Source organism: Heterocephalus glaber, unplaced genomic scaffold (assembly GCF_053883595.1).
Source record: "Heterocephalus glaber isolate CG9 unplaced genomic scaffold, H.glaber_assembly_v1.0 deba00001481, whole genome shotgun sequence".
Taxonomy (NCBI): Eukaryota; Metazoa; Chordata; class Mammalia; order Rodentia; family Bathyergidae; genus Heterocephalus; species Heterocephalus glaber.
This window is the reverse complement of record NW_028258317.1, coordinates 17,933,811-17,957,047: the sequence shown is the minus strand read 5'-3', so window position 1 is coordinate 17,957,047 and position 23,237 is coordinate 17,933,811. Positions and strand designations below refer to the sequence as shown.

At 50.3% G+C, this 23,237-nt stretch overlaps 3 protein-coding genes across 12 annotated transcripts; 2 read left to right on the top strand and 1 right to left on the bottom strand.

Annotated features, from left to right (window-relative positions):
• Positions 1-90: 90 nt before the first annotated feature.
• On the bottom strand, positions 91-2,761 carry Sigmar1 (sigma non-opioid intracellular receptor 1). The gene is made up of 4 exons (XM_004838438.4): positions 2,494-2,761; positions 2,171-2,371; positions 1,945-2,037; positions 91-1,131 (listed from the first exon to the last, which is right to left on the bottom strand). The coding sequence occupies exons 1-4, from the start codon at positions 2,642-2,644 to the stop codon at positions 905-907; spliced, it is 672 nt and encodes a 223-aa protein (XP_004838495.1). The 5' UTR covers positions 2,645-2,761; the 3' UTR covers positions 91-904.
• A 4,973-nt stretch (positions 2,762-7,734) lies between these two features.
• Galt (galactose-1-phosphate uridylyltransferase) lies at positions 7,735-11,022 on the top strand. 5 transcript variants are annotated; one of them, XM_004838443.3, is made up of 11 exons: positions 7,735-7,888; positions 8,176-8,345; positions 8,574-8,649; positions 8,739-8,787; positions 8,902-9,031; positions 9,184-9,240; positions 9,433-9,555; positions 9,822-9,954; positions 10,056-10,139; positions 10,446-10,600; positions 10,853-11,022. In XM_004838443.3, exons 1-11 carry the CDS (start codon positions 7,807-7,809, stop codon positions 10,931-10,933), a joined length of 1,140 nt encoding a protein of 379 aa, XP_004838500.1. In that variant the 5' UTR covers positions 7,735-7,806; the 3' UTR covers positions 10,934-11,022. The 5 variants fall into 5 exon arrangements, with proteins under 5 accessions (XP_004838500.1, XP_012925127.1, XP_087039866.1 ...); XM_013069673.3 differs by having other exon boundaries at positions 7,748-7,888; positions 8,208-8,345; XM_087183740.1 differs by having other exon boundaries at positions 7,790-7,971; positions 8,208-8,345.
• A 1,768-nt stretch (positions 11,023-12,790) lies between these two features.
• Il11ra (interleukin 11 receptor subunit alpha) lies at positions 12,791-23,228 on the top strand. Of its 6 annotated transcripts, XM_087183739.1 has the most exons (15): positions 12,791-12,886; positions 13,754-13,836; positions 14,774-14,860; positions 16,029-16,128; positions 16,410-16,470; positions 17,298-17,467; positions 17,578-17,692; positions 17,837-17,869; positions 17,960-18,123; positions 19,169-19,332; positions 20,588-20,729; positions 21,038-21,142; positions 21,252-21,348; positions 21,898-21,980; positions 22,829-23,228. In XM_087183739.1, the coding sequence occupies exons 4-15, from the start codon at positions 16,029-16,031 to the stop codon at positions 22,843-22,845; spliced, it is 1,251 nt and encodes a 416-aa protein (XP_087039865.1). In that variant the 5' UTR covers positions 12,791-12,886; positions 13,754-13,836; positions 14,774-14,860; the 3' UTR covers positions 22,846-23,228. The 6 variants fall into 6 exon arrangements, with proteins under 6 accessions (XP_087039865.1, XP_087039864.1, XP_021108659.1 ...); XM_087183738.1 differs by lacking the exon at positions 14,774-14,860 and having other exon boundaries at positions 13,754-13,832; XM_021253000.2 differs by lacking the exon at positions 14,774-14,860 and having other exon boundaries at positions 13,754-13,832; positions 21,886-21,980.
• Positions 23,229-23,237: the final 9 nt, after the last annotated feature.

Genomic DNA, 23,237 nt, shown 5'->3' with positions numbered 1-23,237 from the left:
TAACTCAATTGCTCAATAAGTGAGAGATCTCCGAGGTCCCCCATGAGTTATCAGTTTTTCCTGGTGCTTAGACACACAGAGAAATGGAAGTGTTTGACAAGTCTTTATTGAGACAGATGGACATAGAATGCAAGAGGGTGTCTGGAAACTGTGATGGGGTGTGTACACACGCACAGAAAAAGCCCTCTCTAGGCCGGGGTGGACCTTTGGACCCAAGGTGGAGGCCAACTTTCCCACCACACCCCCAAGGGAGGAACGGAGGTCTTTTCGGGATAGAAGAGCATCTATTTTCAGGGATGGGATGTAGCATTTTCTACATTCCTCTGGTTCCCCAGCTGATGGGGGTAAGGGACAAGCCACAGGAGAACTTGCATAGCAGGGGAGTGGAATGGGGATAAGGCATATGGTGAGGACAGGGAAGATAAAGGGAAAGAGCGTTATAGCTGCAGGGGAAGTGGGCCTCCAAAGGGCTACTCCCTCCACCCCATTACTGCTAGGTTGAGGAGTTAGACTGAGGCAGTGTTATACCCACCCCCATTCTTAACTCCAGAGCCCTAACTGCAGGCAGGAAGCTCTGGAAAGGCCTGAGTTAGTGAGTCAAGCTTGTGATATATGTGTTCAAACATGACTGTTGCCCTGGGTATATAGGGGGCTCCCTCTCTGGATGGGTATGAGTGCCTGATCCTATAGGGCACACAGGTCTTGGCATCTGTATGTCCCAATTGTTCCCATGGGTCTCTGTGTCTGGATGTATAAGCATATATGTCCCTCCTAGCACAGCAGGAACTCTGTATTGGCATGGAGTAAGTATGTCCCTGCCTGTGCACATGCGCTCCAGTAAGTGGATGTGTGTGGGCCTGCCCACTCCTGTCCATCCACAGGTCTTCCATCAAGGCCTGGCTGGTCAAGGGTCCTGGCCGAAGAGGTAGGTGGTGAGTTCAAGCCGGAGGCCTCGGGCATAGGCTCGGAGGGTATAGAAGAGGGTGAGGAAGTCCTGGGTGCTGAAGACAGTGTCAGCCAGTGCAAATGGCAGGGTAGATGGGATGACACCCCGGCCATACTCCACCATCCATGTGTTTGGTCCCCATTCCACAGCCGTTGCTTCACCAGGCCCATGCACCACTGTCTCCCCTGGGGGACAGGGAGCACACATATAAGGAGGCCATCTCTGCCCTGCCCTTCTCTTGTTGGGGTCCCTGGACCATAGGCTGTCTAAGGGTAGGAGATGAAAACACAGCTTCCAGAAAGGAAAAGGCCCTACTTCACTAGCTTAGTCAGTCTTCCATTTAGAGAGGAAAGAGTCCCGTATAATCACCCTTAAATGTTCTGTGGCATCATCTGGCCCATGTCCTCTCTTGGTGGAAAGCAGAACCACCCCACACGGCCATGGGCTATTGTAGGGGAGTCATGGAAATATACATTCTTAAACTTCATTCACGTCAAGTGGACATTTAGGTAAACTTGGCCTGGACTGGGCTAGGTAGGGAGGGGTGGTATCAAGATTTGGGAGGCTTTCTGAGAAATGTTGCTTTTCAATCATAATGCTTTTGTGCTTACACTTAACCACAAATTCACTTAGAAGTCCAAGGTTCTCCTTTTTAATGTAAATTGTTTTACTATTTAAAAAAAGGACAGAAGGACACAACTGTCTTATCTTTTGGGTAAGAGAACATTTCTGATTATCAACTGTGTCCTCAATTGCTGGAATATTGGTTGGGTAAAATAGATAAAAATCAGACATGTTTGACAGGAAGCTATTATGTTCTGTTTCCCTTTAACAGAGGAAAACAATACGGCCCTTCAGCTCAGCTCCAATCAACCACTTGTGGCTTAAGTGGGTGGGGAGGAAGGAAACCATGAGGAAGGCCTTCCCAATACCCCCTTTCCAGCTGTGGGTGATTCCAGCATGAGGGGACCACTCTTTGACAAAGCCTCTTTACTCACCTGGGTAGAAGACCTCACTTTTGGTGGTGCCCTCTCTCCACTGGTGGAAAGTGCCGGAGATAATGGTGTCGGAGATCTCAGCCCAATAGCGGCCTAAGTGATAATCAGATGGACACCTACTATCAGGGTGTCCGCAACATCACAAGGCTCAGCCAAACGTCAAAAAGGAGGGAATGGACCCCTGTCCAGCCCCAGCCTCCCAGTCCAACCCTCCACTAGGACTGACCCGAGTGGCCGCGGGAGCCCAGGGCGGTGCCGAAGAGCAGCACGTACTCGGACAGCGAGGCGTGCAGAAGGCACATGGCGCCCATCCAGCCGCCCGCGTTCACGAATACCCACTGCAGCTCCTCATCAGGCAGCACGTGGCCCGGGTGCAGCCTCCGCAGCTCCACGATCAGCTTAGAGAAGGCCTGCTCGTGGTCCAGACCTGGCGGAAACAGGGGAGCGCCGGTCAGGGACAGCTCCGGGCCTGGGCCCGGGAACGGCGCCCTCAGAACCTCGGCTGAGCTCCTGGGCTGGCAGCCCCTCTCCCGCCCTCAGCCGGCTCACCGGCGTACTGCCGCGCTAGCTGCGCGATCTCTTCGCGCTGGAAGACGAAGCTCTGCGCACCCAGCCAGAGCCAGACGACCTGGGTTAGCACTGCCACTGCAGCCAGAAGCAGCGCGACCCACGCCCAACGCCGGCCCATGGCCCACTGCATCCCTGCGGGAGTAGTGGCACAGGGTAGCGCTGGAGTAAGCCTAGGCCCAAAGCTGCGGCTCTCACTGTTGTGAGCCCGCCTCCGGGTGCCCAAGACTCCCTCCCCCGCCACCACCGTGGTATGGTTCACCCTGACCAATCGGAACGGTCCTAGCACTCTAGCACCGCCTCTATCGGTTGAACCATTTCCTTGTGGGGAGCTCAGAGGGGTGGGGCGGCGCCACGCACGTGAGGTGAGGGGGCGGGGCCGGCCTCCCAGCTGCGCACGTTGGGGTCTTCTGGATGGGTCTGTCTTAGGCTGGTGGGCTGCTTGGGCTCAATGCTCGGTAAAGCAGGCGAGCCCAGAAGGTGGACCATTCTGGGACTCGTAATTGTTGGGGCCTACCTTTACTAGCACAGATGTAGAGAGAAGATAGAGAAACTTGGGACAGCTTTTCAGAGGCCTGACCAGAGCTGAACAGTTTTAAGAGAGAAGAGCATTTCAGCAAACTGGACCCATTGCAAGAGCAACAGTGCAGAGACTGGGACCCCCCCTCCCCCATACAGGGCTTTGAACTCAGGGCCTTCCCACTGAGCTACACCCCCAGCCCACCCTCCCCTCTTTTGATACAGGGTCTCCATAAATTGCTAAGTTGCCGGGGTTAGGCTTGAATTTATAATGCTCCTGCCTTAGCCTCCTAGAATGCTGGGATTATAAGCATGCACCACCATGCTAGGTTAGCATGGGTTCTTTGAGGGCCTATAATTCATTCTCTGTTCTGAAGGATGACATTTAAGAGAGCTTTGGCCGGGCATGGTGGCGCACGGCTGTAATCCCAGCACTCAGGAGGCTGAGGCAGGAGGATCTCCGCGAGTTCGAGGCCAGCTTGAACTACATAGTGAGACCCTGTCAAAAGACAAAAAAAACCCAAATTTTGTAAACCAGTGGAGGGTTATCTGCAGGAGAGCAATGGGATTAGATTTTGCCTCAGAGGGGAGACAGAGGAGGGTACAAGATGAGAGTTGGGGAGATCATGACTATCTATGGTACAGCTAAGAGGGAAGATCTGTGTCAGTGAGATGGTGTGGTCTCATCCCAGCTTATGGATCTCTCTAGGGATCCTACAAAAAAGATGGTAATTAAAACCTTTAAAGTGGATAAAATCTCATAGAGAGGGCTAATTGAATAAGGTAAAGAGGTAAAAGAGCTGTAGAAAACACCAATTAAGGGATAGGCAGGGAGGGGGGGAAGAGAGGGTCTGTCACTAAGCAAAGGAAAGAAGCATCACAGTGTGGTGAATTTGTTTGTTTGTTTGTTTGTTTTACAGTGTGGTGATTAAGAAACTCTGGAGTTGGACTGAGGTCAAAGCCTTGGCTTTTTGCCACCTACTACTTGTATGATCTTGGACAAATTACTTAAACTTTCTATGACTCAGTTTTCTTATCTGTAAAGTGGAATAAATAAAAGTACCTACTTCATAGAACCATACCCTCATTGTCATGAAGATTAAATGAGCTAATAGTTTTGAAGCAATTAGTGCCTGGCACATGGTGAACATTATGTTTAGTTATATAAATAAAACAACTGGAAGAGGAAAGCCTCACACCACAGGAATGATGGAATAGTCAACACAGTCAAATATAATTGAGAGGTTCAATAAGATGATAAGAAATTGTCATTAGATTTTTCAGTAGGGGTGTGGGGCTATGACAATGCTACATCCACAAATTTATTTCCTTTTGCTGCTTTTGGACAGCCAGAATACATTCCACAGACTATTATGTAGATGGGACCACATGATTGTATTCTAGGCAATGAAATATAGGCAGAGATCATGTATGCCATTTCCAGGTCAGGCCCCTAAAACCTGTGAAATTCTTCACATTCTCTTTCCTTGTCTTCTTTTTTTTTTTTTGGTACTGGGGATCAAATTCGGGTCCTTGCGCTTGCAAGGCAGGTGGCAGAACCACTGAGCTAAATCCTCGGCCCTCCTTGTCTGTTTCTGTAGTTACAGAGGATCTAGTAGAAAATTCTTAGGGAACAATAGAGCCACTAGCTGGGTGGAGCCTAGGTCCTTGAATGCTACAAGGCACAAAGTCTCCTCTATCCCAAACACACATGCAATGGATTGTGATACTAAACCACTGATGGTTTGCTGGTTATTTGCCATTGAGCTTTGGGAAATACAGTAACTAAAATTATTTACCCTAATTAATATAGGACAAAAAGACACATTTCAATATACTGTCAGCTAAAAGTAGAGGCTACAAAGATGAAATTTTTAAAAATTTTTTTAAGAAACTTGGTGTGGGGCTGGGGATTTAGCTCAGTGGTTCTGTTGCCTGCCTCGAAAGTGCAAGGACCTGAGTTCAATCCCCGGTACCAAAAAAAAAAAAAAAAAAAGAAAAAAAGAAACTTGGTGAAATGGAACAAAATTCTGAAACTATCTGGGCCAATCTGGGCTTTTAGAAAGCTCCTCCAGTGCACACTTTTCTTTCTTTCTTTCTTTCTTTGACAGAGTTTTGCTCTGTAATTCAGGCTGGCCTTGAACCCACTATGTAACCCAGGTTGGCTTCAAACTTGTGGCAATCCTCCTGGCTCAACCTCCTGAGTGCTGGGATTGCAGGTGTGTGCCACCATGTCTGGCCTAGTGAACGCTATTTAAAGGGGAAAAAAAAGGTGGTGTATGTCCCACACAGGGGACTAAGGGACTTGAAGTTCACAGTCATCTCCTCCAGATGTCATAGTTGAGATCACACTTCTGAGATCTGGGAGGGGGAGGGCTGGGTGGGCTTCATTTAGAACATTCTCTTTTGCCCCCAAAGGGTGATCTGGGAGACACAGGAGAGATATGGAGATGTTTCTGGAGGGGGTTGGCAGTAACTGGCATAATCTAGGATATCGAATTGAAACACCGTGTTCCTGAGAAAATGAAGCAGTCTTCAAAATCCAGACACTCAGACAAAGACATTTGAAAGAGTAGAAAAACAGGTCTCTTATCTCTGCCCTCACCCCATCTTGTACTATGAACAGCCAGAGGGACAGATAAAACTCATTTCTTAGTCCCTGCTTTCTATCCCCTAGCTAGTGGCCTCTTTGGATTCCAGTCTGAGGACTCTAGGGCAAAGATCAGGTAGATGATCAATGACTCGTTTTTTTGTTTTTGCAGCTTGGTTGCAGAATACCTGGCTTGGCCTGGCCTGCCTTGGGATAAGGGGCCTCCCTAACTCTAGTTTAGATCCTAGTTCACTAGGTTTCTGTCCTGAATCCCGCTAAAGTCTCAGACACATGTCACAGCACTAGAAATCTTCTTGGAGCTCTGCATTCAAATATCAGCTTGCCATTCATTCTCTGTGTAACCCTGGTAACTATGAAGTGGGGAAGAGGTATAGATCATATTTAGATGGCTCTTTAGAAGTGCCAGGGGAGGAATTAATTTGAACTGTATCCTGGTGTTAGCTAATTGGTCTCATTGAAAAAGAAACAAAAACATGGAGAAGAAAAGGGAACATGTAAAAGAAATACCTCTGATGCCTCCCAGCTGGTGGCTGGAGCTACTAACAGTCCTGTCCTCATATCTTTCATTTATTTGTCTCTCCTTTCCCCCTCTGTCCTTATTTTGTTTCTTTTTTTGTCTGTTTTGTTTTTTGGGGAATGTTTTGAGACAAGGTCTTGCTATGTAGTTCAGGCTGGCCCTTAACTCACTATAGAGCCCAGGTTGGCCTTGAACTCACGAGATCCTCCTGCCTCAGCCTCCCAAATTCTGGGATTACAGGCATGTGGCACCATGTCCAGCTTTGTTTTGTTCTTGAGACTGGTCTCACTATGTTGCCCAGGCTGGTCTTGAACTCTTTGGCCTCATGTGATCTTCCTGTCTCAGCTTTCTTAGTAGCTGGGACTACAGGCATACACACAACTGCGCCCAGGATATATATATATATAATATATATGGGGAGGGTTGAGACAGGGTCTCAATATGTAGTTCTAGCTGGCCTTGAACTACTACGTAGCCGAGGCTGGCCTCAGACTTGCTTCGATCCTCCTGTTTCAGTCTCCTGAGAGCTGTAATCACAGGTGTGTGCCACCATGCCCTGTAATTTTGCTATTTCTTTTCTTTTTTTTTTTTTTGGGTACCGGGGATTGAACTCAGGACAGTGTAGCCACTGAGCTAAATCCCCAGCCCAATTTTGGTATTTCTTTTTTCTTTTATTTTTTTGGTACTGGGGATTGAATTTGGGTCCTCGTGCTTGCAGGGCAGGCGGCGGAACCACTGAGCTACATCCCCGGCCCTGGTATTTCTTATAGCTTCTTATTTCTTCCACTTCTTGTGTTTCTGGTCTGTGTATGTGTGTTTTATGTGTTTTGTGTGTGTGTGTGTGTGTGTGTGTGTGTGTGTGTGTGTGTGTATGTGAGAGAGAGAGAGAGGAGAAAGAGGAAGAGAGAGAATGCATAAATGAATATGAGTACAATACGAGGGGCTGGGGATTTAGCTCAGTGGTTCTGCTGCCTGCTTTGCAAGTGGAAGGACCCGAGTTCGATCTCCGGTACCAAAAATAAATAAATGTGAGTACAATATGAGTCCATGGTTACTTAGGCCGTTTTTTCCAAACCTGTTTCTGCTAGTGGGGATGGGGTATAGTGAAGTTTCCACTCCTCAAGAAAGACCAGAGGGGTCAGTGTTCAGCTTTAGCAGATCAAGGCCCACCTATACCGCCACCTATGACTCTCCTCTACCACGGTCGCTGAGCAGGTGACTCAGGTGGTTGAGAGTCCTACAATATAGACTCGGAGAGAGCAGAGGCCAGGCAAGACTTATGTGCGTGGGGTCATCGGTGCTGTATGAAGAGCCTGAGCGCCCGACACATGGTACATGCTTAGTAACTATTTCCTGAATGAATAGCCACAAGAATAACTAAGTGCACCAAGAGTCCTGAAGCTGTACTCTGCGGTAAGCAGCTTTCGCAGAGGTTCTTTCAGGGGAGTGGCTCCAGCCTTAGGTGGAAGGGTATCATCAAAATCATCCCGCCAGCCGTACCGCCCGCCTGAGCCCCGCCCCCAGGCGGTCCCTCACTCAGGCTGTCACGTGCTGGCGGCTGGCCAATCACCGGGGCGGGCTGGGCAGACAGAAAGGAAAGCGTGTGTAGTGGCCCCGCAGACATTCCCCACTACCCCCGGGTGGCCTCATGTCGCGCGGTGGATCAGACCCTGAGCAGCGGCAGCGGGCATCAGAGGTGGATGCCACCTCAGCAACCTTCCGGGCTAGCGGTAATTGCTGGGTGGCTGAGGACTCACTGGAACGCGGCGCCGACCCCTCCTCTTCCTTAGAACATTCTGACCCCAACTTCAAGGTCAGCGCGTTCACCCCAAGCAGGACCTGCAGGGCGAGAGAGAAGCTGCACGCCCTCTGGCGTTGGGAAGGGCCAGTCTTGGGCCTTTAGCTCCTGAGCCGGACTGGCCCAACAGGGTGGTTCTGAGCTCGGGCCTGATAGTGGGGAAGAGCCAGGGGGAGAGACAGAGAGCTTTGCTGACTGATCTTAACTATCTGTCTCCAGAGCATCAACATATCCGCTACAACCCGCTGCAGGATGAGTGGGTGCTGGTGTCAGCTCACCGCATGAAGCGGCCTTGGCAAGGGCAAGTGGAGCCCCCGCTAATGAAGACGGTGCCACGCCATGATCCCCTCAACCCTCTGTGTCCTGGGGCCACACGAGCCAGTGGAGAGGTAAGCCTCTAGAGCCCACACCCACAGGGTGAGTGGGGGAAGCTCCCCCCTCAGAGCTACTCCACCCACAGGGCCAGTGGACAGACAGACCTCCGGGGTCATATCCTACCAAGCCCTGTCTTTCCCTGGAGCGGGCCTTCCCCATTCCTTTGCAGCCTGTGAAGCCCCTGAAGCCCACCAGATGGTGGTATGGGGCAGCGGATGCTTCTAGCCTATCCTTGTCTGTAGGTGAATCCCCACTATGATGGCACCTTTCTGTTTGACAATGACTTCCCAGCTCTGCAGCCTGATGCTCCGGATCCAGGTACCCTGACTTGAACCACTGTTGGGGAGAAGGGAGGCTAGACCTTTGGGGGACTACCTTTTGCACAGAGTAATATCCCTTTATCTCAGGACCCAGTGATCACCCCCTTTTCCGAGCAGAGGCCGCTCGAGGAGTTTGGTAACTATGGATTTCCCCTCTTCAACCAGGGTTGAAGACTAAACCCTTGGGTTGGGTTCTGCCCTTAGCACCCAACCTGTATCCCTCTGTCATCACTTCCCCCTCCCCACTTAGTAAAGTCATGTGCTTCCACCCTTGGTCGGATGTGACGCTGCCTCTCATGTCGGTCCCTGAGATCCGGGCTGTCATCGATTCATGGGCCTCAGTCACAGAGGAGTTGGGTGCCCAGTATGCTTGGGTACAGGTCTGTGAGGTGGTCTCCTTTCCTGAAAGGGCAGGGAGGGGAAAGGTACAGCTTTGATTTAGGGGAGTAGCATTCTTGTTTTCACTGGGTGTGGCTGGGAGGGTACTGACATGTCTTTTCAGCTATTTGAGCTCCTTATTTCTCCCCAATAGATCTTTGAAAATAAAGGAGCCATGATGGGCTGTTCTAACCCCCACCCCCACTGCCAGGTAAGTGTGCTAGGGGCTGCAGTGGCTTTCTTGGCTGGGTCCAATCAGCAGTGTGGGCAGGGGAACGGAGTTAAGAGATTAGACAAAGGCAAAAAAAAAAAAAAAGAGATTAGACAAAGGCAATATACTAGTGACATGGAGGATTGGAGGTAAAAGACCTACATGCTCTTATCTTCTCCTGTCTTCTGATAGGTGTGGGCCAGCAGTTTCCTGCCAGATATTGCTCGGCGTGAGGAGCGGTCTCAGCAGTCCTATCACAAGCAGCATGGCGAACCCCTACTGATGGAGTACAGTCGCCAAGAACTACTCAGGAAGGTGGGAGAGAACAAGGCCCTGATCCCCAAGGAGTTCTTAGCCTTCTTACCCTGCAAGAGAGGTGTGTAAAAGAGGAGGGTAGAAGAGAAGTGGCAGAGAGACTGACTAGAAGACATTAACAATAAATGAACAAGGATGGTGGTTTAGAATAGGGTGAAGTGATGGAAGCGATGGGAATCCTTCAGATTCTTTTTTTTTTACTTCCCTTGCCTGTTTGACCCCCTTATAACTACTATGATGACTTCATTCCTGTTTTGGGTGCCTAGGATCGTCTGGTCCTAACCAGTGAGCACTGGTTAGTGCTGGTCCCGTTCTGGGCAGTGTGGCCCTTCCAGACCCTGCTGCTGCCCCGTCGACATGTACGGCAGCTGCCTGAGCTGACCCCCGCTGAACGTGATGGTGAGTCTCCCAGCTAGGACCTTGGGTCTGTGTACCAGATGAGATGGCTCTGGTAGAGCCAGCATCTGGTTCCCAGGCTGAGAGTCAGGCTCTCATTCCAGATCTAGCCTCCATCATGAAGAAGCTCTTGACCAAGTATGACAACCTATTCGAGACATCTTTTCCTTACTCTATGGGCTGGCATGGTGAGGCTTTTGTGTATCTTTTTCTAGCCCCAACACCATTTCTGGGCTCCAAGGTCCCAGCACAGGGGACCAAAACTCCTAGCAGGCCTTGAAACATTTGCTGGTGAAATGTCCAGAGCAGGGATGCTGCAAATGAGGAGGGTGTAGCAAACTTGGTGAAACTCACTGGAGTGCCTTCTGATGCCTGGGCTTTCTAGTGGAGGATGCTGGGAGATGTAGTTTTCAGGTGTGCGGCCTGATTTGGGGGTAGGGGGTGGACTGAAGAAAGGGCCCTCCCCACCTTCTTTGGCTTTTTCTTCCTGTCAGGTGCTCCCACAGGATCTGAGGCTGGGGCTAACTGGGACCACTGGCAGCTGCATGCTCATTACTACCCTCCACTTCTGCGCTCTGCTACTGTCCGGAAATTCATGGTTGGCTATGAAATGCTTGCCCAGGCCCAGAGGGACCTCACCCCTGAGCAGGTCAGGACTCAGAGAATCCTGGGTCCCCAGGTCCCCTTTTATTTCCTACTTCCTCAAGTGATCCTAATAGTAATGACCCTGAGAATCCTCATTAAAAATCTAGGCATTTCTAGGAACCAGGAGCTCCATGCTTTGGTGGCTCCAGGACTCCCCATCCCTCAAGCCCTCCCCCAGTATCTCCTGGTGCTCAGAACTTCTTCCACCATTCTCTGTGACTCTTACCTCCTTAATTGCCCTTTGTCTCCTTTCCAGGCTGCAGAGAAACTAAGGGCACTTCCTGAGGTACACTACTGCCTGGTGCAGAAGGACAGGGAGACAGCAGACATTGCCTGACCACAGGGCCTTGAATCCTTCTGCCAGAGGAGATCGAGACCTGGAGTTTGGGCAGATGTAACATCAATAAAATTAAATTAAAACTTTAATTACATATTCTGATACTAGAGGAGTATGAACTCAGAAACCTTCAGGGGCTAGGCATGTTGCACATGCCTATAATTCCAACACTTGTGAGGCCTGAGGCAGGAGGATTGAGGTGAGGTTTGGGCCAGCCTGGGCTACATAGTTTGAGGCCAGCCTGGGGTTCAAGATGAACCTGAAGCACATAGGGAGACCCTGTCTTAAAAAATAAAACAAAGCACAAGGTCCTGAGTTCGATCCCCAGTACTGGAAAAAAACCAAACCAAACCAAACCAAAACAAAACTACCACCAACAAAAAAAACTTCAGGGATCTAGGGTTAAAAACTAAGGGCAGCTGGGTGTAGTGGTGACTGCCTGAAATTTCAGCACTCTGGAAGGCTAAAGCCCTCTGGGAGGCTGAAGTTTGAGCCCAGCCTGGGAAATGTAGGGACTTAGTGAGACCCTGTCTCAAAATAAAAAATAAAAATAAAAATGGCTGGGGATGTGGCTCAATGTTAGGCTCTGAGTTCAATCCTTAATACCATGAAAGAAAGAAAAAAAAAAAAGCACAGCTCTAGTCACAATTTACTTACAAATGTGCAAAAAAAAAATTGTGTTCTTGGTTGTGGCTGAGGCTTTGGGAAGGCCAGAGCCCTCTCCAGCACGAAGCCCAGTGTCAGCTGATCAAGCCCAGCCCTGAGGATACTGGTCCCAGTGGTCAGTGGCTAGACCCTGGGCTTCTGGCCAGACCCTGCCTTTGTAAGTGGCTGCAGCTTGGCTCTGCTTCAGCCCACAGGGGCTGAAGGGGTGAGTAGGGCTCGTGTAGGTGGCTTTGTGTCCTTGGCTTCTCCACACTCCCACATGCATCCTCAGTATACCTCTATTGCTCCTGTACCCCAGTAAGGAAAGTAAATGAGCTGTAAGGCTTAGGAGTCCCAGGGTGGGCCTAGAAGAAGGTGTGGTTTTCAGCATCGGACCCTGGGTCTACTCCATCCCTCTGCAACAGTTGGGGAACAAAAGGCCATCAATCTGGTCGCCATTCTTTGGGAAAATCATACTAAGGTTGGATAGTAACTGGAGCTGGGTGAAGAACCTTGACTGCCTACCTTCCAGTCCACAGTCTTTCCTGACACCTTAGAGTTAAAGTGTCTGGGACTTCGGAGTGTTGTCCTCATATGGAAAGAGATCAAATACAGTATGTGTCTCTTTTGAGCCTCCCAGGGGGTGGGGAGTAGGTGAAAGTCCTTGGTGCGTGGCTAGTTTCTTAAGGCATACACACACACACACACTCCCCTGACCTTACACTTCTGCTTTTGCTGCATTTTGGAATCATCTGGGTAGTTTTAAACAATACTGAAGTCTAGGTCCAACCTCCAGAGATTCTGATTTAACTGGTATGAGGTGGGGCTTGGCAGTTCTACAACCACAATACCCTGCAAAGTTTGAGAACCATTGTTCTAAACAAGCCCTCCTTTCTTGGGTCAGGGGCACTTTCAACTTCTCCAGTCACCTGCCCACTGACTCCTGAGCCCTGAACTTGAGGTTTTGTTTGTGGACAGCTAGGAGGGGAAAAGGCCTGAGCACTTCCAGTCCTGTCGTCCCAGGGAAGATAGGCTTTCGGGCCAGGTCCCAGCAGTCCACTTTATTAAGATTCGGCCTTTCCCATCCTCTTCAGTCCCGACGGGACAGGAAGTGTCCGGCAGAGGTGGGGGTGGAAGTGATTGGCAGTTGGAGGCTCCAATGGGCCGGGAGGCCCCCCCGCCCCGTTTCACCGCTCTCCTTCCATTGGCGCCTCGGAGGAGCCATCCCCACAGCGGGGGCCCAGAGCGGGAGGGAGAAGCCCGGGTGAGGGTGAGGGCGGAGGGCGCTGGCGGCGGTTGCCGCCGAAGGTGAGGCCTGTTGGGGCAAGCGGTTGTAGACTTAGTCTCGCCAGGAGGGGGCGGGTCAGGGTGGTGTATGATCTAAAGCACCGGGAGTGACGGGTGTGACCGCTGGAATGTTAGGGTGTTTGTGTGTGACGATGCCAGAGTGTACGACCCTAAGGGTGATTGTCACTTGGTGCAACTGTCAGCTAATGTGACTGCATGTGACAGTGTGCTTGTACCCGAGTCTGCATGTGGAGATGCAAGGGAGAGATTATGTGTGTATCTTTCGATGTGTTGTTTTTAGTGAGATAGGCTATGTGTGTGTGTGTGTCTGTGTGTCTGTGAGAGACAGAGAGAGAAGGATTGTGACCACATCAGGGAATGTGTTTTGGAAAGGTCTCTGTGGGATTTACAGCTGTGTCTGTCAGGATGAGAGTGGGTGGCTGTGCCAATGTGTAACTTCAGTAGTAGCAGAGCGAGAGTGAGACTCCTGACTGTATGTGTGTCCTGTGTCCTAATGTAGACTATGTGGGAGTGTAGCTGTTTGTATATTGATAGCCAATGGCACTGACCTTTCTCCTTAGCCTGCACCATAGACAGTCCAGTTCCCAACACCTATGGCTTCCCCTTCTTTTGGCCAAGAGTTCAAGATGCCTGGAGGTGTAGCTCAGTGTGTGTGTGTGTAAGACCCCAGGAAGGAGAAGGTCTACTGCTCCTTATTTGCCGTTTCCCCCCGACTCAGTTTCCTTGTGTAGTACTTCTTTTTCTCTCCCTGTGACTGTCTTCCTGGGGATATTTCTCCCTGTGTCTCTTCACAGTTTTATCTCCCAAGTATCTGTGTGTATCTGTCTTGTCTTCTCTTCTCATGCTTTTCTTTCTTTTTTGAAACAGGGTCTTGCTATGTAGCCCAGGCTGGCCTTGAACTCTCTGCAATCTTGCTGCCTCAACCTTCTGAGTACAAGGATTACAGGCAGGTACCAGCACACCCAATTGTATCTGCTTTCTAGTGTCTGTATCTCTGTCCTATACCTGACTACCTGTTTACCGTTTGGCTACCTGGGATCCTGTGACAGTGATGAGATGCTGATCTACCATTGCAGATGAGGAGCCTTAAACCATAATGAGCATTTGCCTTTAGGGAGTGCTGTGACACTTGTCCCCTCAGGGATCATATTGTGTGTGTGTGTTTGAAACTGAGTGTACAGTTATGTATAAATATGTCTGAATCCAGGTGGGGATATCTGAGTGTTTTGGTGTAACTGTATCTGAAGAGTGTTAGTCTGAGGGTAAGTGTGGGTTTTGTGTACCTGGCACCAAGGGACCAAAGGCATTTCCTGGTACTGGGGCCCAAAGGGTGAAGGGGGAGGTAAATGGCTGGATCTTCCAGTGTGTGTGTGTGTGTGTGTGTGTGTGTGTGTAGGAACTAGACTCAGGCTTTTCCTCGTTTTCCCTAGCCTGGGGCTTCTCTTAACCCTAGAAACGGGCAGCTGGGCTCTAAGACAACATTTGCAAGGGAGTGAAAAAGGAGGCACACAAGTTTGTAACTGGTTTCTTGTATGACTGTGTCCGTGTGTGTTCAATGGATTGTCCTTTTGTTAACTGTACCTAGTGAGTCCCCGGATGAATGTGACTTCGCATGGCTATGTGAAAACATAGGGAATCTCTCACTGACAGGGACATTAGCATAAATAAACCTCTTCTCCCTCTTCCCGGCCCTGGCTCTATCTGTGGCTTTCTTTCTACCGTGCAGGGAGCCTCTTCCCTTCCCAGGGCCTCGGGTGGGAAAGGAGGAGGGAGAAAGAAGGAGGGGATGGGGAAGGAGGAGAAGGAAGGCCTAGAGGGCCTGGTTAAAGGTGGCTGAGCTCCAGGGCCCAGAGGGGGCGGAGCTAAGTAAGAAGGGGATGGTCCTAGGGTCCCAGAACTGAGTGGAGCAGAGGCTGGTGCTGTAGCTGGTGGAAGTCTTGGAGCCATGGACACTCAGCCACTGGGATTAACAAGGTAGGGTGGGGCTGAACAGGGTAATGTGGCTGGGGAGCCAGGGTGAGCCAGCAAAACCTAGATAGACCTGCAGACATGTGGAGATCCCTGCTCTGGTCTAGGTCCACTCTGGAGGGGTCTGTGCTCTTTCTCTCCTGGCACTCTCACCCAGGGCTCTTCCCATCTGCCCTCCTCCTGCACACCCCAAGCCAGAATCCTAGCTCCTACTCCACCCCCACTGTTAGTTCCTTCTCAGACTTTGAGCTCTTATTGCTCCCAGCCCAGCTTTCTCCTTATTGAGCCCCTGTCACCTCCTGGTCCTGATCACTGAGTGATCTCTTTTCTTGGTGCTGTGGCCCCCACACCAGGCTGAGGTCCTTGCAGGCTCCTGGCTCCCCTCTCCTCTCCGCCACTCTGTCTCCATCTCCATCTACTGGCTCCTTGCCTGCCCCCAGCCTCTAGCAGCAGCCAGGGCATCTGGATCTGCTTAACTCTGTAGCCCCAGTCTGCTCCCTAGCCCCATCCAGCTCTACAGGCGTGATACCAACAAAGATTTTAAGCCAAGCCCAGCCGAGTGGCCCAAAGAGCCAGTGCAAGGAGCCAGGCCCAGGCCCAGGCCAGAGGCTTGGCCACCAGAGCAGGACTGGGCCTCATGGTGGGATTACAGGATTCAGACTCATCATGGTGACCTCCACCCCAGGGTGATAAGGTTTGCGCCAGGTTAGTCAGAGGTGGTGATTAGCTATGGACAGGTGGGGTGAATGCCAGAATTCCCAGTAGCTGGATTGAAGGGTTAATGGGAGTGGCTGAGCCAGTGTCAGCCCTTGGTGCCAGGGTGGGCACCAAGGGCACTGGAGGGGGTGGTTGCTGGCACTGTTTGTTGCTTCTGGCTTTTGTTCTGGGCCCTAAGCCCAAGACTGTGATGGAGGGTGTGAGAGCGTGTGTGTGTGTGTGTGTGTGTGTGTGTGTGCATGTGCATGTGTGTGCGTGAGCGCACCCATGTGCACAACACTGAATATATGGTGGGAAAAGGGCCCTCAGGTCAGATCCCCTAATGATCTCTGCTACATTACTCCACTCAGTGCCTCATTGTTTCTCCTAGGAAGCCCCAGTTTTGGAGAGGGGGAGCCAGGCTTTAGCCTTCTATCTCAGGGGTGGAGGACCCCTGACCCTGCCTCTCTCCCTACAGATGAGCAGCAGCTGTTCAGGGCTGAGCAGGGTCCTAGTGGCCATAGCTATAGCCCTGGTTTCTGCTTCTTCTTCCTGCCCCCAGGGCTGGGGCCCCCCAGGTGAGAACAAACACTGTCTGACCCCCAGCTCTGACTTGGGATTTGCCACAATCACTGTGGCCCTTTCTCATGCCTAAATGGAGCCCTCCTTTCCCTTTAATCCCTGACAACATGGTCTTTCTCTACCCTGCCCTCTGATCTGTCTCCAAATTATAACCCAATGCTTTACCCAATAACCCTTCCCAGGGTTTAGTAGTCTGCTCCTTGCCCTGTCTGTCATTGTTACAAAGTGGAGGGAGGGGGGCAAAGAAAGAGCCTTATCTCAGCAGTGCCCTCTGCAGGGGTCCAGTATGGGCAGCCTGGCAGGCTGGTGATGCTGTGTTGCCCAGGAGTGAGCGCTGGGTAAGTGCCTCACCTACTTTTTGACACTGTCCATCTTCATGTACCCTCCTGCCCTTGGCCCTTCTGATTGTAATCCTCACCTCTCTAGCCTAACCCATAGACAATCCCTATTCAACAGAAAATTCAGCCAGTGTGCGTTGAGCATCTGTTAGTGCCTGGCCCATTGTAGGCTCTGAAATATAGCACAAGCCAGGCAACGTGTGCCTGCCCTCAGTGTTTACATCCTACTGGAGAAGATAAACAATAAACAAGTAAGAATCTTGCTAGATAGTAATGTTTGCAGGACAGAAAATTCTAAGGTTGTGATATTGAAGAGGATAGTTACATTTTATTCACAATCCAGGAAGGTCTCTCTGAGGTGACATTGCAGCTGATTTCTGAAGGTCAGCAAGGAGGCAGGAATGCACAGGTTTTGTAACAGTATAAATGCCCCTAGGTGGGAATGGACTAAGTATCCCCCCCTCCCTGCCCTTCCCTCCCTCCTCCTTCTTTGATGGGTCTTGCTATATAGTCCAGGGTGGCCTTGAGCCCAGGCTGGCCTTAAAGTCATAATCCTCCTGCCTCAGCCTCCTGAGTGCTGACATTACAAGTATGAATCCAGTACTTCTGGGAAACAGAAACTAGAGCAGTGTGGACAGAGTGCTCTGGGGGAGGGGGAGGTAGGAGCTGATGAAGGAAGAGAAGGGCTAGATTGCAAGGAGCTTTGTAAACCAGTGAAGAGTTGGATATTTTTATCAAGTGTAGTTAGAAGCCTAGGGAAAACAGCGGCATGGTGTGACATACTTTAAATCTTTTCTCTGTCAGTCATTACCTCATGTCATCTCCAGGACCCCTGTGAACTGGTTTCGGGACAGGGAGTCAAGGCTGCTCCAGGGACCTGACTCTGGGCTGGGACATAAACTGGTCCTGGCCCGGGCAGACTCTACTGATGAGGGCACCTACATCTGCCGGACCCTGGATGATGAAGTTGAAGGCACAGTGACCCTAAAGCTGGGCTGTGAGTTAAGGATGGTGGCAGTGATGAGATATGGGGTTCCTGAGAGAGGCCCTCTGGGATAGGGAGGAGCTGAGGACTGCTCAGTCTCCAGCTGTGTTCTCGGCCACTAGATCCCCCATCCCGTCCAGTGGTCTCCTGCCAAGCATCTGATTATGAGAACATCTCCTGCACTTGGAGCCCCAGCCAAGTCAGTGGTTTACCCACCTGCTACCTCACCTCCTACAGGTGTGTGCATGATCTGGTGTGTGGCCTTTGCATTTGGGTGTACTGGCACAATGATGGTATGGGAGCAGGAGGGGAGGAGCTACCTGAGAGAGGGCAGAGGGTCCTCTTTTCTTTCTTGACCTCAGATGGCCCCCTCCCCACCAGGATGAAGATGTTGCCAGGAACTGGTCACCAGAGGTAGGATATGAGGGAAAGAAAGGCAGGGGCCTCCACCTCATGTCCCACAACAGGCATTTCCAAAGCCCAAGACTAAATTCTTCCTCCTAGGGTGAATCTATCTGCATGGAAGCCATGCCCACAGGACCCCTTAGGGAATCCACGCTGTGTTATCTACTGGGCAGAGTTCTGGAGCCAGTACCGGATTAATGTCACTGAAGTGAACCCACTGGGTGCCAGCACACGCCTGCTGGATGTGAGCTTTTGGGACATCTGTGAGTACTACTCCTAGTCTTTCCCCAGATCCCCACCTTGGAGACCCCAGACAGACTCAGCATTACCCCCACCTCAGCTCCCAAACGATTCCCTCCCTGTATAGACTCCATTTACAGGCTAAGAAGTCAAAGGGATGGGAGCCTAGAAGCTGTGGTCCTTTCCTCAAGGTCCTTCCTGGTTGCCTAGCCTGAGGGCCGACTCCTTGCTCTTAGGGACTGTGCTCTATCTAGGAAACTGAATCTTCCAGGCTGTCTGCCTAAGGGAAGCCCCTGCCAGCCACTCCTCTTGACCTGTGTGTGGGAAGGAGGAGCTAAACTTGGATGGAGTCGGGTATGGTGGCCCATGCTTTTAATCTGAGCTATTTGGGAGGCTAAGGCAGGAGGATCACAAGTTCTGTGGCATCACTGATGACACAAATTTTGGAAAATTTAACAGGACTGTCTCAGAATAAAATAAAAAGGACTGGGGAATTAGCTCAGTGGTTCTGGCGCCTGCCTTGAAAGGGCAAGGTCCCAAGTTCAATCCCCGGTACCAAAATAAATAAATAAAAAGGGCCGAGAGCTGGATGTGGTGGTGCATGACTGTAATCCCAGCACTAGAGAGGCTGAGGCAGGAAGATCGCCATGAGTTTGAGGCCAGCCTGAACTACATAGTGAGACCCTGTCTCAAAAAAAAAAAAAAAAAAAAGACTGGGCCTCTGGATATAGTTTAGTGGTAGAGCACTTGCTTAGCATGTGTGAGGCAGCTCTCAGTTCAATCCCAGTACCACAAAACAAAAAACAAAACAAAACACCTCAGCTGGAATTTGGGCCAATTTGTCTTCCAAAAAAGTCTTTTATTCATGGAACATTTCAAAAAACTACCCCCAATCTCAGCTTATTTTATAATAAGGATGACAGAGCCTAATAGACAACCAAGTTTAAGATTTCCCTACTCTACACAGAGGCACCTGACTAGGCTGCCTTTAAGTGCACACCTTGGGAAGTGGCGGGGAAGGGATGGGTAACAGTTGCCTACCCTGACTTTGTATCTGGCTGCCCTCAGTGCGTCCTGACCCACCCGAGGGGCTGCGGGTGGAGTCAGTACCTGGTTACCCACGACGCCTGCATGCTAGCTGGATGTACCCCACCTCTTGGCCCCAAAAGCCACACTTCACGCTCAAGTTCCGACTGCAGTACCGTCCAGCACAGCATCCGGCCTGGTCCACGGTATGCTCTGGAGTGTGTTACACCCTCAGGCTGTGTGGGTCCTGTCTCTGGTTGTGTGAGCCTGGGTATTCTGCATAGCTTCAAGGCACTGGCAGTCCCCTGAAGACCTGATCCTTCCTGTGGGCTAAGCTTGGGATTGGGTGCTGGGTTGCAGTGTTGCTGTCCCATGTTGCTATAACTACACTGTGATGTAAACCCATCTGTGAGAAGACAGAGTATCTCTTAAACAATAACTTTTCTAGGAGAAGGAGTGGCTTTCACTCAAAGATACATCCTCTTACACAGTCTCCTACTTAGCCAAGGATAGCAGTGAATTTCCCCCTCTAGAGACGTCAGAGATTGGCTGGCAGTTGGATTTGGGGAGCAGCAGCAGCAGCAGATCATAATCCACATTTAGTGCTGTCTCCCTTTCAGGCACTGTGCCACACATTTTATCTGCATTATCTTGTTCAGGTATATTCACCCCTATTTTACAAATGAAGAAACTGAGGCATAGAGGCCCAGAGTTCACCCAGTAAGTGGTTTAGCAAAGATTTGAACCCAGACTGATGCCACAGATCCTTCAAGCAATCACACTGCTATCTTAGTCACTTTCTTGTTAGTGAGACACAATACCTGGCTTAAAGAGGTTTATTTTGGCTCATAGTTTCAGAAGTTTCAGTCCATCGTTGGCTGGCTCCAAGGCAGAAATGGCATGGCAGAGGGTCAAAGCAGAGGAAAGCTGCTCATGTTATGGCAGCCAGGAAGCAGAGAGAGAGAAGGGAGCAACTGAAGAGGGAGAATATCCTTCCAGGCCAATCCTCCAGTGACCCACCTCTTCTGACCAGGCCTTACCTCATGATAGCAAGTTAGCCATAGTGCCCCCATGATCCAGCCACCTTCCACACACAGGAGGCTTCTGGGGAACACCCCAGATCTACCATATTCCAACTGGGTGTGGTGGTGCATGCCTATAATTCTAGCACTCAGGAGGCTCAGGCAGGAGGAACTCCATGAATTTGAGGCTAGCTTGAACTCCATAGTGAGACTGTGTCTAAAAACAAACAAACATAAAAACAAACAAACAAACCAAACTACCATCTTCTGAATACCAGGTATAGATCCTACCACATGAGCTACCCAATTGTAAGGCCAAGACTCTCCACAATGCTGAGGGGGATGGCACTGGGAAGAAGGGGAGCTTTCCAGACTGTGTGCATAGGCTTTGTGCTTGCACCTTGAGTAATGCACCAAGGAACCATCCTCTCACCCCCAGGTGGAGCCCATTGACTTGGAAGAGGTGATCACAGATGCTGTGGCTGGGCTGCCCCATGAGGTGCGGGTCAGTGCCAGGGATTTTCTGGATGCAGGGACCTGGAGCACCTGGAGCCCAGTGGTCTTGGGGACTCCGAGCACTGGTAAGAAAGAAGCCAAAGAAGAGAGCAGAGGTCCCACCCTAAAGCATCTAGTACCTAGATAAGTTTGCTGAAGGCAGCCAGGTGGCACATGCCTCACCTATGCAGGTGTCACCATTGCTCTCCCAGGCCTCAGCCTTGGTGGCCCACAGTTGTGCTCTGTCTTCAGCCCTGCCCACTCTACTTCTATAAGCCACATCCCTGAAGGGTGGCCCATAGCCTTTCAGGCTCCATCTCACCCCCGCATCCAGCTCAGGCCTTGGCCCCCACCCCTCTGTGAATGTACTCGTCTTAGGTCTCACCTTCCTCAGAGTCCCTAACAAATGAGATTCCTGATCCGGGCAAGATATACACACAGCTGGTGGACAGCATGGCTCCTCCGAGGCCTTCTTTGCAGCCAGACCCTCGGCCACTGAGTGAGTTTGGGCACGTGGCAAAGGCTGTAGAGGACGGACAGTCTCTGAGAGAAGGGGCCCTGTGTAGGTCAGGCTCACTCTCACAGTGGCATGTGGCCATCCCTCTCAGATCACAGGGACCCTCTGGAGCAGATGGTTGTGCTAGTGTCTTTGGGAGTCTTCTCTTTCCTGGGACTGGCAGCTGGGGCCCTCACACTGGGGTTCTGGTAAGTGACTGCCTTTGGTACCTCAAATCCCCACAGAAACCACATCCATACCACCCCTCATGATTTCGCACCGACTTTCCAGTAATCTATCTTATTCTGAACTCTCTTTCTCCATCCTAATCCCCTACATCCCACTTTCATGATTCTCACTGATTCCTGACCTTCACTAATAAAAATGCTCTTGGAGGGCTGGGGATTTAGCTCAGTGGTTCCGGCGCCTGCCTCACAAGTCAAGGTCCAGAGTTCGATCCCCAGTACCAAAAATAAAAAATGCTCTTGGAGCCAGGTGTGGTGATGCACACCTGTGAGCCTAGCACTCTGAGAGGCTGAGGCAGGAGAGTCACAAGTTTGAGCCCAGCCCAGGCAATTTAGTGACACAGACCATGTCTCAAAATTAAAAACTAAAAAAGGGGGGCTGGGAACATAGCTCAGTAAGAAGGCTCTGGGTTAAATCCCAGTACTGAATAAATACATAAAAATTAAAAGAATAAAAACCCATTTGGAGGAGACTGTGATGTCCTACATTGTTGGTGACAGTTGCCTTTTTAGGCTGAGGCTGAGGTGGAGCAGGAAGGATGGACCCCAAAAGCCTGGATTCCTGGCCTCAATGATTCCAGCTGACAAGCTTCCAGGTGAGTAAGCCTTCTAGGTTTAGATGTGGTGATGTATGCCATCATTTTGAGATTGTCTGGTTTAAAAGCCAGATGCTGTCATAATTTTATGGATGTTGGCAATCTGAGCTGGATTTCCTCATTATATATAGGCTAGGGGCCTGGACCTTTCATTTTTTAGTCCCTTGGCTCAGAATTGGGTCTTCTCCCTCTCTTTTGGTGTACTGGGGATTTTAAATAGGTTGTCTTCTTATTTTCAGGGCATTATGACTCAGAGCTGAGCCAGGTGTGGGTGGCACACACCTGTAGTCCCAATACTTACGAGGCTGAGGCAGGAGAATTACTTTGAGTTGGAGGCCAGCTTGGGCTATATAGTGAGTTCAAAGCCAGCCTGAATGCATTCATAGTGAGACCCTGTTATAAAAAAAAAAGACTCAGAGCTAAGTATCTATTTGTTTTCTTGGGATGTCTTAGATCAGTGCTTGTTCCCTCTTTTGACATGGAACTCAGGTTCTTGTATGCTAGGCAAGTACTCTACCACTGAGCTAAATCCCCAGCTCTTTTTGAGATGTGCTCTTGCTAAATTGCCCATTCGAGTCTTGAACTTGTGATCCTCCTATCTTAGCCTCTCGAGTAGCTGGGATTACAGGTGTACACCACTGTGCCTGGCTCTAACTTTATACTTGATATGCCTGGGCCAAGAGTTACATCTGCTTCCTCATCTTGAAGATGTTGGGGCTCCCTCAAAGTTGGGCTTTTCTATCCCTTCTCAGAATGTTGGGCTCAGAACTGGGTCCCACCCTTCATTCTCAGGATGTGTGAGTCAAGACCTAATCCTGTCTCTCATGATTTGCCTCCTGTTCTTTTAGGTATTCCAGACCTGTAGAAGACCCACAAGAGCTTCAGCTCATTCCACCTTAACTCTGTCTTGCTGGTGTGGATGGATGGACAGAACCAGACAAGGCAGTAGATCCCTGTGGATGGGGGTCTCAGCTGGAAGTTTTATTTGGAGCCCATTTCTTTGAGACTCTGTATTCCAAACTTGCCAGCTGAAAAGTGTCTGGACCTCTGACTTCATCCCAGAACTGAAGTCTACCTGAAGGATGTCTGTAGATATGTGTGACCATGTGTATGTGAGGTGTGGGACATGTGCTCTTTGCATATATATATGTAGTTGCCTGGAGAATATGTGTGGGTCCTTGGCTCTTGGCCTTGCCCCTTGCAGGTGCTGTGAAGGTACAAAATAAAGAGAATGAGGAAGTTCTTGGAGATCATACT